Source organism: Terrapene carolina, unplaced genomic scaffold, assembly GCF_002925995.2.
Source record: "Terrapene carolina triunguis isolate 2854851 unplaced genomic scaffold, T_m_triunguis-2.0 Scaffold141, whole genome shotgun sequence".
NCBI lineage: Eukaryota > Metazoa > Chordata > Testudines > Emydidae > Terrapene > Terrapene triunguis.
Window position 1 is genome coordinate 7580858 of NW_020664492.1, and position 19585 is coordinate 7600442.

General features: G+C 36.9%; 1 protein-coding gene across 1 annotated transcript in view; it reads left to right on the plus strand.

The window, feature by feature from the left end:
• The window catches only part of LOC112113030 (breast cancer type 2 susceptibility protein-like), an 84109-nt gene that overhangs the window by 17856 nt on the left and 46668 nt on the right, over nucleotides 1-19585 (plus strand). Inside the window, exons 9-13 of the mRNA XM_026653551.1 lie at nucleotides 5401-6609; nucleotides 7587-12800; nucleotides 15540-15632; nucleotides 18259-18328; nucleotides 18817-19259. Of these exons, the coding sequence (XP_026509336.1) occupies nucleotides 5401-6609; nucleotides 7587-12800; nucleotides 15540-15632; nucleotides 18259-18328; nucleotides 18817-19259 (7029 nt within the window). The remainder of the gene's footprint in view (nucleotides 1-5400; nucleotides 6610-7586; nucleotides 12801-15539; nucleotides 15633-18258; nucleotides 18329-18816; nucleotides 19260-19585) is intronic.

Here is a 19585-nt window from a genome sequence, read left to right on the forward strand (position 1 = left end):
AGGAGACTGTAGTTTTGACTTCTTGTTAATCAGTGTGGTGACACAGAAGTTCACTTTGTTACTGGCTTGGTATAGTCTAATGATAGAATAACCATCAGTTTGGGGTGAGTTTGTCCTGAATTTGGCATCCTCCGCTCTGATCCACTGAGACACAGTGACAGTGTCATGTTGCCCAGATATGTTCCCCTGACCAATCTGGGATCGTTGCTAGCTGGCATCTATGTGATAATATCAGAGGAGATCTGAATTTGACCTAAAATATTAATTCTGGCAATTCTTCCTGTGTGCTGCTTTCTTTGGATGCTGAGAAAGCCTTCAACAGGCTGGAGTGGGAGTATAGTACTTAAGACAGATTTTGGTATGGCTTGGTTTTGGAAATCCGTTTTATAGGGGAATATTAGACCTAGGTACTCATTCTTCAATGTCTGCTTTGGTCATCAATCCTTTTCTTTTACTTTGTCTAGGGGTATAAGACAGGGTTACCCTATGAGTTTGCTTTGGCAATGGAGCCATCTGCAATGTGTGTGAAACAGCCCCTTTGTGTAGGGCATTAAAATGCCTTCAGGATTAGAACACAATATAGCTTTGGATGCTTGACAGTGTCTTGCTATATTTGGAGGATCCAGAAACTTTGCTAAAAATTATAGAACAACTAATTTTGAAATTTGGGCAGCTATCAGGTTTCAGAATAAACTAAAATCAATCTGAAATGCTAGGAATTAATATTCCTGAAAGGGTCGAAACAAACTGTTGTCAGCTACGTAAATTAATATAGGTAAAGGAATCTTTAAAATATTTAGGAATAAATATTGTGGAGAAACTTAAAAATCTTTTTAAGGCAAATTATTCTCCAGTGAGGAATAAAAAAATAAAAGACTGGGAGAAATGGGAAAAAATATGAAATTTCTTGGCTAGGTAGAGTAGCCTCGGTAAAGATGATTGTCCTCCCAAAGTTGTTAGGTTTTTTTCAGTGCATCTCTTTTGGTGTCCCTTACATGACATTAAAACATGGCAATATGTGCTATTAAAATTTGTAAGGAAATATAAAAGACAAAGGTTGAGTTCTAAAGCTCTGTAAAGCCTACAAAGTGGGGTGGACTAGTGTTCCCTCATTTGGCTGATTTTCATTTTTTTTATTTATTATGCATCACAATTAAAAAATGAGATCATTTGCATTAACAATAGACCATGCAAAACTTGAACAAGACTCATGCACAAATATAGCTATTCATGGTAATTGTTAGGTTAAAAATAAATTTAGGTCACCTGAAAAAGCCCCAAAATTCTCATTCATCCAGACCGACTTAGCAGCTTTGGACAATTTTTTTGAATTCCTGTTGCCGAGGCGCTTTCCCTTAGCTACTTTAATTAATAATAAGGAATTTATCCCTAGTCACAAATATTTCCTATTTGTAGCGTGTAAGAGCTGAGATTACTCAGTTTGGATAGTGGTTCCTGGGTCTTGATATGAATCCTATCAAGAGATATGTAAATAATATAAAATCCTGTATTTTTAATATGTACAAATCAAACATTTTATTGCGAAATCTGGTTACAGGGTGGCTCTATACAGACCATTAACCCCATTTGAGGAGTTGACCCAGGAGTAAGCTGCAATAAAAAGTTTGTTTCTAAGATATATACAGATGCTCCCCGACTTACGCAAGCGTTCCGTTCCAGAACGCCTTGCATAACTCGAATGTTGCGTAAGTCGGAATGACCATTACGCAAAAAAAAAGAAAAAAAAACCCCTCCTATTTCTAGCTTACGGAACTTTTTCTGTAAGCTCAATTTTGTGTACGTCGGGTTTACGTAACTCGGTGAGCGTCTGTACAACTTTGATTTAAAAAGCTGTTCAGAGAACAGCTGAGATGAAAATATGGCTAAGGGATTTTGACAAAGAAATTGAGCTGGCTGAGTGAGTCTCTGCATGGGAAAGGGGATACATATCTTCAATTTGTGTAGCGCATAAAGAAAAATATTATGACTGTATAGATGGTATTTGACTCTATTTAAGATCCATAATTTTTTTTTCTATGAGGCAGGCACTCTGTTCGGGGTGAGGGAGAAAAGGAAACATATTTGCATGCATGGTAGTTGTGTCCAGGAATTAGATGGTTTTGTGAGGAAATTATTAAAAAGATTAATCTTCTGACAAAATGCCAGTGTCGTGTGGTCCCCTGACCTGCTTACTTAATGCTCCAGAAAAAGATCTACATTTTAAACAGAACACACATTATTTTTGTTGTTGTTAGCACTAAGAGTTGGTATTGCACATGATTGGAAAAATCTGACTTCTGTAGAATTGTGGTATAGCAAAATATGGACTCTCCTTGTAAAGAAAACACTGCCACAAGAGGAAGCACCAAAAAGAGGAAAGGCATTTAGAAATTTGGTCACCCTTTTTAGCATACTCAGAGGAGAAGGGCTCTCCTGCGAGCAAGCTAGAATCTGGAGTCACGCTCTTTGAATGTTAACCTGATCCTGCATAAGTAACATATGATGTAGTATGTTAATGTTTTATTGTAATTTTGCCATAATAAAAAGTTTCAAAAAAGAAAATACAAGAGAAATGGTAGTGGAATTAAGGGGTTGCCTGAAAATACTGGATGAGGATACCTGATTGGGTATGCTGTTCCTTCCATCTGAACCTTGTAATAGACCTAGAGTGCTGATTATTAAATGTCGTCATTATCAATAAATGTAATTATGAAAAACACAGAGAGCATGGAGAGCTTATACTACAAGATCACAAGATGCCATTTTTCCAAGACCTTTGCCCCTTAACTTTAAAAAAAAAAAAGGAGAGAGCTGGAGAAAATTACAGCAGCACTCAGGAGGTCAGATATCCACTACAGATGGGGGTTCCCATTTTAATTCTCATTCAGTTTCCAAAATCAGAAGTACACACTGAGGGACTCTAACCAAGGAAAAAGTACACTCGAGTTGCTTGGGATAGAGATCCAAATCTCAGACACCCAAGAACATACTCCAGAGGTAGAAACTAATGGTAAGCTGCTGAAAAAAATCATCAGAGATGGTGAAACCCAAGAAAAGGAGGGTAGGAAAAATAAAGACAGAAGACTCTAGAGAATTTTCTGGCAATGGCACCCCACTTAGATGCCATTCACAAACTTTGGGGAGGGAAAAGGAGGATGTAGTGGTGATGCTGTCTTCTGTCTAACTTTTAGCCCAGTGGTTCAGTCACTCAGTCGATATGTGGGAGACCTGGATTCAATTCCCTCCTCTGTCTGAAGTGGAGAAGGGAGAAGCCAGCCAGCTCAAAGAAATAATGGATTGGGAGTAATCTAATTCAGCCAAGCACTAGGTCATAACTGAACAAAAAAATTGTGACCATGTAAATTTACTAGGCTACCATAGATTAATTTTTTAAAAATCATGCCCTCTAGAAATTTATACATATTCTTTAGCAAATGCTACTCTCTGGGTTTGGGATAGAATCAGAGATAAGATCTTTACTTTCACCCATGACATCCATAGTAAATAATCCGTATTTTAACCCAAATTACAAATCAGAGTTTTCAATGATTGGGAGAGCTATGGAGTACATACAGTTGGCCTGCTGTTCATCAAAGGAACTTTTTAAAGAACTTTTTTAGAAATCAAAACCAATTTTAATTGCCTCACTCTCCCATGGTATCAGTACCTTCAGATTAGGCATCCTGTTTCTCAGCTTTCTAGTAAAACTTTTCTATGGAGAAAGTTAAGTGTAATAGAAGTGATTGGCTTCTGGCTGATTAGTTATATTTTTTGTTTCCTAATTGAGATCAGTCTTTGCGGACAACTTTCCTAATATCCATATATGACACCATGGAAACAGGATTTGGATAGACAGTTACACCAGGGGAATGGGCTTTGATATGGAAAAGAGGACATGGAACCTCACTCTGGAGTAATAAAAAAAAGACTTTTAAGACACTTTCAGTGTTAGGTTAAAATAAATAAATGTAAACTGAATGGAGATACATATTGGAGAAATTGTGGTCAAAGAGGTAATTTTATGCACTCTTTGTATGGACATGTCTAGTCATCAGAAAGTACACCTCTACCCCGATATAACGCTGTCCTCGGGAGCCAAAAAATCTTACCGCGTTATAGGTGAAACCGCGTTATATCGAACTTGCTTTGATCTGCCTCAGCCCACAGCCCTGCCCGCCCGAACCGCTGCTTTACCGCGTTATATCCGAATTCGTGTTATATCGGGGTAGAGGTGTACTGGGATGTGAGTCGTAATCAAATATTACAAATTGTGGGATATTTATTGTAAAATGATCCCTTGTTAATTCTCTTGGGACCTCCTAATGGAAATGATGCTCAAAGAAATGAAAAATTAATCTTATCTGCGAGTAGCTGCTAGACTACTACTAACTGAAAGTGGAATGGTTAAAATATATAGGAGGTTGTTATGGAAAAATGCATCAGTTACCAAGCAAAATAAAGGACAAATATATACATAGATATTTGGTTAACATTTATTTGTATGTTCACCTGCAAAAACCAACATCTGTCCAATTTTTTTAATATTAATGTTTGATAGACGCACCTAGTTTGATAAGTATGAGTAGAATCAGTATTTTCACTTTATTTAACAAAATCCCCAGAAACAAGTGTGGTGGGTGGTGTAAAGAAGCTCACTCTTTAATATGGTAATGGTAATATCCCTGCCAATAGAGACAGTTGACTATATTATTCTGTAATGTTTCTCTAAACAAAAAGATAAGTGCATTGTTGTAAATATTGTTTTTCTAATATTTATAGGGCAGTGATTTGTAACCTTTTTAAAACTTCCTAAATAGTTATAAAAAGAAGAACCTGTGGTTGTCTTCCTAATCTTTTTTTTAATGCTATAATATTGTGCATTGAGAATGGTCATGATAGACCACATTTTTCCTGTTAAATTATTGTTCCATTAACTGCAAACAGTAGACCCAAAGGAAGGGGGAAATATAAAACGTTGGATTTAATTGTAGGTCCTTCATTGTCCCCTGCATGGTATAACTTGCATAGGAGACAAATACAGAAATTTATCTTGTGGAGTTTTCTACTAATTTTTCTGTCTATGGGACATTCACACTTTCCCTTCCCCCGGTAGAAGAAGCCAGGAGGTCCATCCTCAAAACTTGTTGGTCCACTGCAATCCATAGGAGGCAAGAGATATCTGCATTGTTGCCCCTTGTCTCCTCTCTCCTATCCATAGCAGCAAATGCTGGCCACTGGAGAGCACTCCTGCTGTGGATACCACTATATCTCCAAACTGACGCAAAGGGTCAGTATTGGGAGGGAAACAGCAGGAGTAAATTCAGTCTGCAGACTGTATGATAGAAATAGAGTAGTGTTTCTAAGATATTTTCAATAATCCTGTTTTTTAACTATTTACAGAGCTGGAGAAGATGTTAGATGGCTCATTTGGTGAGATGAATAGCTTGGAAGATAGATTTCACGTTTCCATTAAGTCAGATGGGAACAAAATGGCACGAAATGCCCTGGAAGATGGAGAAATGCATGAAATGACCATAGATATGCCAGATGCAGGGGAACATGTTTTTTCTGTATGTCATACTAGTGGCAAACATCTACAAGAAGTGAAAACAACCAACTGGACTACGAAAACACACTTTGATAAAATGCCATCTGTTTTACTTCAGCAGACTAATGAAGTGATGGGGAATTTTAAAGATGCTTGCTTAAGGTGTGAAAGAGAATTGGATTCTCCTAGGTGTGAGCTATTTACAACTAACATACCAAATAATAGCATACAGAAGCCCGACGAGAATAGAAAATTTACAAGGGAGGATATGCCATCTTCTTTAACCTCTGAATGGTCTCAGCTGAACTTATCTGGTTTAGATGTAACACAGCTGGAAAAAATATCCGCCCGTGATACTTATTCACCATCCAGTGTCTGTAGCAAGAAAAGATCTGAAGGCAAATTAGCACTTATGACCAAGGAACATGCTAACTTCAGTACTTTTGAAACATCTTTACTGAACACTTCAAGTCTAATAAAAGCAGAAAAGCTGTTGAATATCAATTGGTCAGAACACATAGAGAATGAAACAAAAACTTATGAAAAGTACTCAACCTCTGAAACCTCTCTAATGCATTCTGTCTCTCTGAGTGTTCAGGATCCACCGTTAGTGAAAGGATGTGCAGCTGAAAAGGTTTCTGAAGTTAACTTTTTAGACTGTAGTTCCTTAATGGAAAATACAAACTTTACAGAGTACCCAGAAGTCCATAGCTGCTTTCATAAACATTTAAAGGAACATTCTAAATCTTCCATAACTGATGTTACCTCTCACCCTGTTATATGTAATGCTTCAACTCCAAATAATCCTGATGGCACAAAATGGTCAACAAACAATGAAAACACCCCCAGGAGATCTGGCTTGAAAAGCACGAGTGTGCTATCCAGCTTGAAAAAGAGACCAAAAAGATTTATTTATACAATAAACAATGCTTCCCCGTATCAAGAGGGAAAAGTCCAGAAAGAAATAAAAACAGGTTCCTCTAGTCATTCTGCATCATCTCATTCAGAATTTGAATCATGTACCTTTAAAGGTCCTGATACAGCCAATAATGAGGATCAAGGTATGTCTTCTAATTATTTTCACTAGTTGACGTTTTTTGTAATTAAACTTACCTCTTACTTCCCCTTCACAATTCAGATGAAGAAGTATCGTTCTGAAGGAAACTGTAATTCATAAGATTGGTAATGGGATCTGATGATAATAAATAGTGACAGAAAGATATTACCATTTGAAAACAGTCTGGTTAGCTTATGTGAAATGTATTGATCTCAGTCTAGTTTCTAGAAGAAAAGTTTCCACTTCAAATAAATTGTCAGAGCTGACAACTTTTTTTTCACTGTTGCCAGAGGTGACTGAATGGGCATGGAATATTCTAGAGATAGTGTCTGTAGGTCAGGGTTGATGAACATTAGTGGAACAATATGGGGAACATTGTACTACCATTGCATCCTTTATGTATAGCTAGAAGGCTTGGATCTCCAGACCTTTCCATCTGGTACCTTTCAGGAGCACTAAAACACTTTAAAAAAAATCTGCCAGGGTTAATGTAAGTTGTACACCTGTTGTGATGTACATAATTTCTTTTCAAAAGCTGTGAATTTTCCCAAAATAATTAGTTCAGACTGGGGAGTTAAGGATCTCGCCTCATGTGATGCTCTTACCACAGAATCCATGAGCTTGGACTTCACAAGGGGAACACCTATTCCTCTATTTTAACAAAAGCATTACTTGATTTGTGATTACAACTCATGGTATTTTAACTGAAGGCTACTGATTTCTGTTCATGGTAAAGTCAATTGTCAGACCATGATTAAAGCATATAAGGCCCCGATCCTGCAAACACACACTTGAAATCAATAGGACTTCTCATGGTAATACAATTAAGCATGTGCACAAATGTTTACAGAATTGGGGCCGAAGTTGTATTTAAGGGCTAAGTTAATTAACTTCAGTTTATTTGAATAAGTGAGAACTGCTTTGTGTCTTCTATTTATTGACATGTCTAACTATTTTGCAATGTTTTTCATTTTCTTATAGATCTTTTGGTTTCTTCTGCTGAGAGAAAGTATTTGCGGTCAGATACTGAGGAAAATTCCATGCTATTGAGCAAATATGCCACAAGAGCAGATAGAATAGATAACTCACCTAATAGTTCTTTCAATAACAGAATGATACATCAAGACTTGAAAGATGCATTAAAAAATAATAGCAGGGAACATCAGCCTGCTTCATCATTAGATTGCTCAGAAACGTCTAATACTCCGAAAGAATATTTAGTGGTTTCTTCAAACAATAGAAATGTTTTGCGTGTAAAGCATAAAGTTGTAGCTACAGCTTGCCTCCTAGCAACAAAGCATTCCAAAATGGACTCTGGTAGGATTAAACATGTGGTTCAATGCCCAAAGAAAGATGAGATGGATGTGCATACGAATGTTAATCCAAATAATGACACTGTTATACTTCAGATTTTTAAGGATCAACCTGGAGAGCCGTCTAGTGATGATGAACATTTGGTTGAAATGGAACAAGAGCCAGTATCTATGAAAAATTGTCACTTCAGTGATACTTTGAATGAAATTAACCTTGGTATAAGTAAGAACAGTAGTATTTGTTGCAATAAAAACAGATCAGGAGACAAAAATGATGTTACAGGCCATTTGGCAATAGATGAATGCAAAGCTGTAAGTCTGCCACCTTTGGTAATTCAGCCATATAAAAATTCTAGCACTAATTTAAACAGAGAGAGAAAAATAGATACAGTTCCATTTTCAAAAGTTATAGCTGCTGATCAAGAAACCGAGTCAATTGAAAAGGATGAAAATAAGCTTCAAACAGCTGCTAACAAAAACACTGTAACTATAGAAAGTGGCAAAAAACTGTTTGATAGCAAAGACTGTGGTTCATTACAGGTAGTAATTTCTGAGAAATCTACCTTGCCAGAGCTTGCATTAAAAATGAGACCTGAACAAATAGTCTCAGGCTTTATTACACAAGAACCAGAGCCTAATATAGAAGATAAGTATTGCATAAAGAAGGTGATCAAACTTCCTTCTAAACATGTTGCATCAGATAAAGATTTATATTCAAAAAAACCTTTATGTTTAGACATCGAGTCAAAAGAAAACCCAAAAGACAAAGAGAAATGGTCAGGACACGCAAGTTTTAATGGCCATAGCTTAAATGAAAGCTTTGGTGGCTTCCAAACTGCTTCTAATAAGCAGATAAAACTCTCTGAAAATAGCATTACAAAAGGCAAAATGTTGTTCAAAGATATGGAAGGTGAGTGTCTTGAAGACTTTTCCAGAGACGGGATCAAAAACATTTCAAATCAAATTACAAAGGAAAATGTTAAGATTTCTCCAGTTGTGGATAATAAATTGGACAGTAACTATTCCCATGGTTTTGATTCACAGGCAAGTCTTGTTGAACCTAAGAATGCACAAGGTATCCTGCCTGAAAGCACAGATTCATCTCTTCAAAACTTGCCTAGAAATCAACAACCTCAACTAAACCGAACCTTGACAGCAAGCCAAGAAGCTGAAATTACTGAACTTTCTAACATACTGGAAGAAACAAATAGTCAGTTTGAATTTACACAATTTAGAAAGCAAAGTAATATGGTGCAAAATAATAGCTCTGAACTGTCTGGATATGTAGATACAAATGAAACAACTAACTTGAAGAATATTTCTGCTATGTGGCAAGATGCTGATTTTGATGACTCTTTTGAAACTGAAGTCCAAAGAGTAAATGATAAATCCAGTAAGCATACCAACACAAATGAAGAGTCTACAATGATGGGTAATGTAAAAGAAGAGAGAGATATTTTCCAGAAAAATAACCATGAAGTTACCTCTACTAACTTACACAGAAATGCAAATAAGACACCTCTTGTCCCAAGTTTTTCAGTACCTACACAGGACAGTTTTTCTAATTTTGGAGGGTTTAGTTCAGCTGGAGGCAAAAAAATGAATATTTCTAATGAGGTTTTGATGAGAGCTGCAAAATTGTTCAGTAACCTGGATGATGATGGTGAGATGTTTAAATCCATAGAGATGAATGCCAGAAGTGGTTATTCTAATAGACACATGACTTCTAGAAGGAATGTTTCCGGATGTTTGACAGAAAAAGACAACTATTGTGGAGAAAGTTTAAAAGATGCAAATGTTGAATACCAAAATACACTGAAAAATAATGAAGAAAATATTAATACATTTATGCAACTATATAAAGAAAATCAGGGGAAAAGTACAAAAAATATTGTTGAAAATGATTGTATTTCTAGTAGTACCAAAATTAATAATTTAAAAGTTATTAAATATTCTAGACATAAGATGGAAAATGGTCTGTCATCTAGTGAAAACCAGAATCAGACTCTGAACATCTCCAAAAAAAAAAAGAGTTACACTCAGTCTCAGTATAGTTTACAAGAAGGTTTGTCAGACCTAACATGTTTGAGCGAAGTGTCTAAAACTGAAGAAATATTAACTTTAAATATTTCAGATGAAACAGAACTGGATCCTAATAAAAATGAACAAAAGATAAAAAATCTAGATGATTTTCAAACTGCATCTCGCAGTAATATATCAGTATCCCAAGCACCATTGGATAAACTCCATTTGTTTGAAACGTGCACAGAAAAAGAGCTGGATAATATTTCATCAAATTCCAATAGGGAAATGAGAAATAGTGTAAACATGAAAGGAATAGATGCTACTTCTGTAAAAAAAAACATTAATGTAAACCAAAACAAATCCAAAATAGGCTCTTACCATCAACAAGTCTCCATCCAACAAGACACAGATTTTGAAATCAAGAATATAAAACAGAACAATATGACAAGTTTCCATACTGCTAGTGGCAAGAGAGTTATAATTACTGATGAATCTTTGACCAAAGCAAAACAAATTTTTGCAGAAGAAAATATTTTCCTAGAAAATAAGCATAATAGTGGTAATTTTGAGGACTCTGAGATTCAGGCTTTTAAAAAAAAGAAATATAACAAAGACTTTATCAAAGATTGTGAGTTATTTGCAGAAATCACTCCCAAATATTATCAAGAAATGCTTAACCTTACAGGTAACCTTGTTTCTAAAGAACTTGATAATCCACCTAAAAAGATATTAGATGATAGTCTAATTAAACAACCTGTGGATGTTGAAACTGTGAAAAAACTTTCAGTAGAGGTACATTTATCTGCTAATTTGGACAAAGAACCTGAAGAACATTCAGAAACTTCATTTTCAAAAAAGCCTGTTTGTGTGGCCATTGGAAAGTCAGGTTTAGGATTTTATACTGGAAATAGCAAAAACGATTCCCCAAGTGAGGCATCTTTATGTGAGGCAAGAAAGTTGTTTGCAGAGGGAAATCTGGAAAATTCACCAAGAAAAAATGATGGCTCAAAAAGTACATTAATTGTTTCTGCTAATGACCAGATTGCTACAGATTTGCATTTAAAAGAAGTATCAGATATTCTTGCAGAACATCCCATTTACATAAATATGAAAAATATTTTAACTGTAAAGGATAACAAAATAAAAAACGATTCCCTTTACTTAACTCACAGGGACGAACATTGCTCTTTTCATTTAAAAGACGATAGTAAAGGGTCTGACTTTCAACATTCAAATGATTCAAGCCATGATGTGAACTGCTTCCCAGAAAATACGGATAGTGTTTCTCAGGATCAGCCACTAGTAAGTCTCACTGCAGACAGAAACAACTTACTTAGTTCTGAAGAAACTTTTCAGAATGAGAGTTATGTGAATCAAAACTGTGATTTAAAATTTCTGGATGCCAAGAATGTTTTGAAAATCTCAGCCACTGAAGTGGCAGGCTCCAATTCAAAGTTTTCTAAGGATGGACTTGTTGCATTCAATACAGCAAGAGGTAAAACAGTCGCTGTTTCCTATGATGCACTAAAGAGAGTCCGACAAATGTTTTCAGAAAACTGTGATAAATCTAGGAAACAGAACACTGAGACTAAATCAGAAACTAATCAAAATGAAATTGCAGCAAATTGCTCTGAGACCTTGGACAGTGCTAAGTGCCCTACTTCTGCTAACTCTTCAAATGTAGACAAGAGTGAGACCTATAATTCAGCTACATGCCATTTTCCCAATGTAAATGAGAACAACTATGAAGATGAACAAGCACTACAGCACAATAGAAATAAATCTGATACTGGGTCTGAGCCAAATCCTCAGACATCATGCTTTCAGGTGAATGACACATTTTCTGGCCTATGTAAATCTCCTAATAAACTAAATCATCATCAGTCAGACTTTTCTACAGGTAATTATGTTTTTTTTAGCACAGCAAGTGGTAAACCTGTACAGTTATCAGAAGATTCATTAAAGAAAGCTAGAAGTCTCTTTTCTGAAATTGAAAATAATAATTCATCAGATCAACAATGTGTATCAGAACTGAAATGTGATTATGATGCATCTTCAGTTGGAGACCAAGTTGGAAAGTTTGTTGGAATAGGAAGTACTTCAGCACTTAGGAAATCTGAGGTAGCAATATCACAAGAAAAAAAAATTTCAAACCCCAAACTGATTTCAAATGCTACTTTTGGATTCAGCACAGCAAGTGGAAAGCAAGTGCTAGTTTCTGAAAATGCTTTTCTGAAAGTGAAGCAGGTGTTCGATGACACTGCCAACAGCAAATACTGCTTTGCAGATCAACTTAGTTCAAGACAAGATCCTGTTACAGCCCTAAAATCTTCTGTTAATTATGTTGGTGCAACCAAAGCAGTAGATGAAGCCTCTTTAAAACCCAAAATCCAGGATACTCATAATGAAGAACTTGACTTAACAAACAGCTGTCCTGTTGAAATGCCTTTACAAAACATTTACAATATTAAAATACCTGTGTGTGCACCTCACAGTGAGAAGGATAAGCACCTAACTCTATTAAACAGTTTTACACTTTCAGAGGAGACTCAGCTTTTTGAAAAAGAGCATCACGGTCTAAGTAGGATGGAAATGGAAGCTGAAGCAGTTTCATGCAATGCTCCAACTAAAACAAAGCTGGATGTTTATCATCTTACATGCTCCCAAAGTTCAGAAAAATACTTGGAAACAGAAGCAGTAGAAAGTGCCAAAGCTTTTATGGAAGATGATAAACTCACTGATTTTGGAGTAGAAAATAATACAAAAAAATCCCTCTTTTTTTGTAGAAAGATTGATAAAAACTGTCCATTAAATATGAGAATTGGGAAAAGACGCATGGAAGAAAAAACCTCACTTGGTAGGTGTTATTTTAAATTCCAGTAAGTGCATTTAATTTCGTATTTCTAAATAATTTAGAGCACTTTGCAATATAACTTGTTTAAGCTGATTTTAAGTAATCTAAAGCTTGAGCCTGCTCTCCTTGATTTCAGTGTCAAAACTCTCCTTGACATTGGTGATAACTTATCCATTGATTTCAGATGGAGCACGAGCAGGACTCTTGTTATGGAGCACAAACCATACTTTAATAATTAGCATAATTCAAAAGCTGCAGATTTTTTTGGCTAATATTTATGAAAGTTACCGCTGTCACCTGAAAGCTGTGTTAGACTCTAACTTTTCACCATAGGGGGCCAGAACGCTAGCCCTTTCCTCCTGGGAGCAGGCAAGTGCTAATTGTATCTCTCTCTGCAAATCTAATTAGCTGTGTCTAAAGGGTATTCAACCCCAGAAAAGGACAGGTAGTGTTTCTACCTTCATTATTTAGTGTCTCATCAGTGGAGAATAGCTTTCAGTTGTGGCAGGATTTCATAGGGATTCCACTGGTGGAAGCGCTTCCTACATGGATGTCTGAATTAGGACATCTCTACCTGCCTACAGGTCTACCTGCCTGCTTGTCTACACTGGCAATTTACGGCGCTGCAGCTTTCTCGTTCAGGGTGTGAAAAAACACCCCCCTGAGCGCAGCAAGTTTCAGCGCTGTAAAGCACCAGTGCACCAGCGCTGGTAGCTACGCCTCTCGTGGAGGTGGGTTTTTTTAGAGCACTAGGAGAGCTCTCTCCCAGCGGCTCTGCCGCAACTACACAAGCCACATTAAAGCACTGCCGCAGCAGTGCTTTAGCATTGCCAGTGTAGACTAGCCCTTAGTCACACCCTCTCCAAAGCTACTTTTAGGGTTTCCTGTGGATTTCTTGCTCCAAGGTCTATAGTAGTTTATGCTCCCCCATAGATATTGCCATGGAGTGAATCAGGCATATTGTCCACAAAGAAGTCTCCAACAAAGTATCTATTGTATGACGTTTTAGAAGCACTCCCAACAATGCTACATAATAGAGCCAGACAGGAAAAAAGTTTGCAAATTAAACATCAGGATCCATCACTTCTGGAAAAGGTTTTAACCATTTAAACTGATTTGACAAGAATGTTTTGATAGTATTTAGTGTAGTTCTGAGAAAGAGCTATAACCCCTGTGACAGGGTCAGGCCAGATGGCTTCAGGAGAGTGATAGAAGGCAGAGATATTAGCCCCAGATTAAGTAGGTCTCTTTTCCCTGGGTAAGGTAACAGGGAAGGTTCCAGAACAATCAGGAACTTTCTGGAATCAATTAAGGCAGGCTAATCAGGGCACCTGGGTTTAAAAAGGAGGTCACTTCAGTTTGTGGTGCGAGTGTGAGGAGTTGGGAGCAAGAGGCGCAAGGAGCTGAGAGTGAGAGGGTGTGCTGCTGGAGGACTGAGGAGTACAAGCGTTATCATACACCAGGAGAAAGGTCCTGTGGTGAGAATAAGGAAGGAGTTTGGAGGAGGTCATGGGGAAGTAGCCCAGGGAGTTGTAGCTGTCATGCAGCTGTTACAGGAGGCACTATAGACAGCTGCAATCCACAGGGCCCTGGGCTGGAACCCGGAGTAGAGGGCGGGCCTGGGTTCCCCCCAAACCTCCCAACTCCTGATCAAACATAGGAAGTGTTGACCCGGACTGTGGGTTCCACCAGAGGGGAAGAGCGCTGAGGCGACCAAATCTGCCAATAAGCGCAGGACCCACCAAGGTGGAGGGGGAACTTTGTCACACCCCCTAAACAGAAAACCCCAAAGCTGATAAAACTTTGCTAATCTTTCCACATACACAGGCTATTTCCCTACATTAGTACAATGTGTAGGTTGCACTGACATCACTAGCCCTGTAGGAAAGCTGCTTTATAGATATGCAAAAGCAAACGTAAATAAAAACTTTTTGTTTAAATGTCTTTTAATTAAGTGTTTGGATAGTCAGCAGTTTCTTATAAAATTGACCTTGGTTTTTAGTTGGGAGGGTTTAAGGAAACATTTCTCTTCACCTTGTGAATTGCTAATACTATGGTAATAAGGATATATAATAGTGCCTAAGGTAACAGTGTGAGTCAGATTTGGAATATTCTTCTTTAAAGATTTTTGAAAAATTTCTCTCTTTACTTTATATTCAAACTTAAAATTATTTATCATGTTCAGTTTTGGCAGTGATTTTTTCCAAAACACTTTACATAGTGTAACAGTACACCGCTACCTCGATATAACGCGACCCGATATAACACGAATTCGGATATAACGCAGCAAAGCAGTGCTCCGGAGGGGCGGGGCTGTGCACTCCGATGGATCAAAGCAAGTTCAATATAACACGGTTTCACCTATAACACGGTAAGATTTTTTGGCTCCCGAGGGCAGCGTTATATCGAGGTAGAGGTGTATTTCAAATAATCAAGGTATTTGAAACAGGCATGATATATGTGTATAACAGAACCCTAAACAAACTGCATTCTGCTATTTTACATCCTTCTCTTTGCTTTGATTACTAAATAGAAGAAGCCAAATTGTGGGAAAAGACATCTGTACTAAATGGAAAAGACATTTTAATTCAGGAAGTGTGGTCTGTAAAGTTTCTAATTTCAGTTTGACACAACTCTTTAAATGATAAATTTAGAAGTTCAGCTACTATGTTATAGTGGGAGAGATACTGAACTTAAGAGAAAATTATTTTTTTAAATTAGTGTACGGAATTTATTTTTCAGGAGAACCTCCAATTAAAAGACAACTATTACCTGAATTTGACAGAACAGAGAATCCCCACAAATGTTTGAAAGCTTCAAAAAGCACTCCAGATGGTAATTTTATTTTTCTTGTTTATATATGATATAGTAAATTGTCATATCAAGTGCCATTTATAGTTCTCTTTTGAATAAACCAACACAAAAAAGTTAATGAATTAAGATTGCGTAAGCGCTTTTCCCATCAACACACATGAAAAATCAAGGAAATACCATTTAAGCAATATTAACATCTGTGCTAACCTGAAATCAGATGCCTTACCACACAAATATAATACTGAAGTATCTTCGCAGCTCACCTTTATTTAAAAAAAAAAATAAAAATTTATCACTTCCAACATGCAATCATCCACAGTGCATACATCCAGTACATCAAAATCTTACTCAGACTCTCAAACTGCAACCTCAGTAAGATGAGGATACCTTACCAATAGGTTCATTTTTATGTAAAATTGTATATTATTTCTACATAAAAATTTGGAGGTCTGAGTTAAAACATATTAACACCTAAGAGTCTTTGAGGAACATAGCTGCAGAGAGATCTTAACAGCCCAAAGTGATGCTCTTTTAGATACCTTGAGACATTTTTATGGAGGACCTTGAAGACTGGGTCCAAGAACATAAGAACGGCCATACTGGGTCAGACTAAAGGTCCATCAAGCCCAGTATCCTGTCCTCTGACAGTGGCCAATGCCAGGTGTCCCAAAGGAAATGAACAAACAGGTTATCGTCAAGTGATCCATGCCCTGTCACCCAGTCCCAGCTTCTGGCAAACAGAGGCTAGGGACACCATTCCTGCCCATCCTGACTAGTAGCCATTGATGGACCTATCTTTCATGATTCTATCTAGCTCCCTTTTGAACCTGACATGGTATTTTGTGGGGAGTCAGTGTAGTGACCAAAGCACTGGGAAAAAGAACAGGAGTACTTGTGGCACCTTAGAGACTAACAAATTTGTTAGAGCATAAGCTTTCGTGGGCTACAACCCACTTCTTCGGATGTGCTCTTGGCACCTGGTGTTGGTAAGGAGGGAGGCTGCAAATTAATTAGATTAACTGATCTTTTTTAAGGACTGTCATCCTATCTAGATGTACAAAGTTGCAGTGATCCACTCTGGAGGTCACAAAAGCATGTATCACAGTGATGAAATTGTCATCTGACAATTTTATAGCACTTAATAGGTGGAAGAAGGCATTCTTCAAAGTGGCAGTTACTTGAAACTTTAGAATCAGTGAGGAGTATAAAAACGCCCATAGTGTATTGACCAACTGATGACCCGGAAGCAGACTCCTTTAATAGCGTGTGATTTGATAGCAGTAGATAGCTCTTGGAAGCATTTTACAAATTCTACTAGCATCCCTTCCATCTTGCCTTGATTGAGTTTCTGCCAATTATCTTTAATCCCGGTACTGATTGCAGCCAGCCACATATTGTGATATTTGGGAGAGGATACTAGTTATGCCTTCTGCACTGGAAGCAAAGCCAGGGATCATTTGCATAATGCTGATGTGAGATTGTGGTCTCCCCCAGTTTGCATCCCACCCAGTGGCTTCATGTAGACATTAAAAAGGATGTATTAGGATTTCTTTGGCACCATTAGTTTGAGCTAGACCAGCTATAAAATTGACCAAAAGACAAAAAATAATTACTGTAAGATGTATTCACACGTGTCTAAAGTACTGAGATGTGAAAATTCTAAGCTGTCTACTATTGAGCTAATCTGAAATATAGCAGGGCTTAACATTGCCAGTCAGAAAGAATGCCTGTGGACCAGGGGGTTTCTAGCAGCAGGCAGGTGAAGAGACACAGGCTATGTCTACACTACTGCGGTAAGTCGACCTATGCTACGTAACTCCAGCTGCATGAATAGTTACCGCGGGGTCTACACTGGGGGGGTCGATGGGAGAAAATCTCCTGTCGACTTAACTTTTTTTTTTTTTTTTTTTTTTTGAGATATACCTATTTCATAGAGCTGGAAGGGACCCCGAAAGGTCATAGAGTCCAGCCCCCTGCCTTCACTAGCAGGACCAAGTACTGATTTTGCCCCAGATCCCTAAGTGGCCCCCTCAAGGATTGAACTCACAACCCTGGGTTTAGCAAGCCAATGCTCAAACCACTGAGCTATCCCTCTCTCTCATTGGGGTAGAGTACAGGGGTCAACTGGAGTGTGATCTGCAGTTAATTTGGCAGGTCTTTACTAGACCCGCTAAATCGACCGCTGGTGGATCGATTTCAGAGCGTCAATCCCGGTTGTAGTGTAGACCTGCCCACAGATCTATGCCAAAGGAGGCTTTGCTGCTGGTTTCTAGGAGCGCTGTTAGGCGGGCATGGGAGTTCTAATAACAAGAACTGCTCTCTCAATAATAGTAGCTGTGCAGGTTTTGGATCTGGGAAGCATATCTGAGCTCACTTGTCAGTACAGCAAAACTTACTTTTCACTCACTAATGGTAACCAAGGAGACCTAAATATTGGTCTCTTAAAAACAAAGAGGATTTTATATGAAATCAGTTCATTTTCTTAAAAAATAAAAAAGGAAAGAAAACTGTTTATTGACTCTGTAGACTTGTGTGTATTTTTTTTATATATATATATATATATATACACACACACACAAAATCTCTAATATGTTCCAGAAACATCACATGTGCCATTGAAACATACTATGTTTTAATTATTTTTTAGGCATAATGAAAGACAGAAGGAAGTTTATGTACCATATTCCTTTAAAACCTGAAACTTGTGTTCCTTTCAGGTAAGAAAAAAACGTGTAGTATAATTTAAGATTTATTTCTAAAGAACTGCTTCACAGAATATGGGGTGAATATGTTCTTGTGGATTGATTTTAATCTTACTACTAGTAATTTGCTACACAATTATCTAAAAAAATGCTAATCAATTTTAATTTAAATTATACTGAAACATCATTTACATTTTTGCCTTAATATAAAAATGCTGCAATATTCCATTGAAATTAGACATCTGTGTTCAGATTTTATTTTTCCATAGATATAAAATGTATTAGGCAACCTGATTTCTTTGAAGTAATAAAGCTATTACTAAGAATTAGCTAGTTCTAAGAATTATTTTATGTGAATATAATTGAAAGTTATTTACTAAATGGGAGGCTACTAGATTAAAGAAAGAAAATTATATAGAATGACAAACTTTGTTAGGTTTTGTATGAAAATTTACTGATAGCCAAGCTCAATTATATGTTGTTCAATATTTTTCTCTATACAGTGCTACTAAAGAACGACAAGAAGTCAAGAATCCTAATCTTACTATACCAGACCAGGGTTTTAAAGGATTTAAATCTAAATCTGACATTTTTCAGCATCATATGTTAAGACAGTCTTTAAGTGGTACATCAGGTTTTTTTACTCCATTTAATAAGATTTCTGCTGAAGAAAGTGATAAAAGAAAAAATCTGCCTGTATTAAGCAAAACTGCCAAAACTTTTGTGCCACCTTTCAAAGTTAAGACAGATGTTTCTACAGATGAGCAGCATGGCAGCAAAAGACTTGACTCATTGATTAATAAGAATATGAATAGAGATAAAGAACTAAAAGATGTCACAATTCAACCAAATACTGGAGAGACTGAAGGTTATCAGTCAGAGGAGAAAGATTGCACCAACCAAGTTACAGCATGTAATTTAGGAGATAATGGAGATGGTGATTCAGGTATTTTCAGGCAAACGTTTTTGACCATTTATCTGTTGTGAGCAGTAATTGTTTGAATATAACCTTGAAGCTTTTTGCATATTATTGAGAGTTTATTGCTTTTATTTTTAAACCTATACATAGGAGCATTAGATAATAGAAATTTAAAAGTAAAAAACTTTTTTCAATATTTGATTGATTTTGGTCTGTGATATTCATAATGCTGCATTTTCATTTATATGTACATTTTGAAAGTCAGTCAAGGACTTGCTATACCTTTGGACACAGCAGTTCTTGGAAAATATGTTGTGTGACAGCTATTTGAATTTCATTTAACATTTGGTTAT